The following is a 327-nucleotide window of genomic DNA, read 5'->3' as shown; positions in this document are numbered from 1 at the left end:
ACCGTAACCCTATCGAGCGTGAGTGAGCGCGCCCTACCCAATAGCCACACGGTGTCCGCGCTGCGCGCTCTCCATTGGCTGCGGTGGCAGCAGCAGTCGCCCAATGGGCGCGCAGGAGCGTGAGGGGAAGCCCCACGCGGCGCGTGCCGCCCTCCCTTTGCGGAGCGCTCTGGTGCGGCGCGGACCAGCTCTGCTGCTGCTCCCTCTTCCTCCGACCATGGCGTTGCCCAGCAGTTGACGTTGGGTTTCTCCCCTTTCTACCTTCTCCTCTCTCTCCGGCCCCTTTCCTCCCCCCTTCCCCGGCTCCCGGCTCAGGCACGTAGGCGG

The 327-nt window shown here is 68.2% G+C and overlaps 1 protein-coding gene across 1 annotated transcript in view; it reads left to right on the top strand.

Moving 5' to 3' along the window:
* The first annotated feature begins 217 nt into the window (after nucleotides 1-217).
* The window catches only part of LOC104130792 (nicotinamide riboside kinase 2), a 2,914-nt gene continuing 2,804 nt past the window's right edge, over nucleotides 218-327 (top strand). The window contains exon 1 of the mRNA XM_035899556.1: nucleotides 218-222. Coding sequence (XP_035755449.1) covers nucleotides 218-222 — 5 coding nt within the window. The remainder of the gene's footprint in view (nucleotides 223-327) is intronic.

The sequence above is a fragment of the Egretta garzetta genome, unplaced genomic scaffold (assembly GCF_000687185.1).
Source record: "Egretta garzetta isolate BGI_Z169 unplaced genomic scaffold, ASM68718v1 scaffold287, whole genome shotgun sequence".
Taxonomy (NCBI): domain Eukaryota; kingdom Metazoa; phylum Chordata; class Aves; order Pelecaniformes; family Ardeidae; genus Egretta; species Egretta garzetta.
Note: the sequence above shows the minus strand (reverse complement) of the source record. Positions and strands in the feature narration are given on the sequence as shown.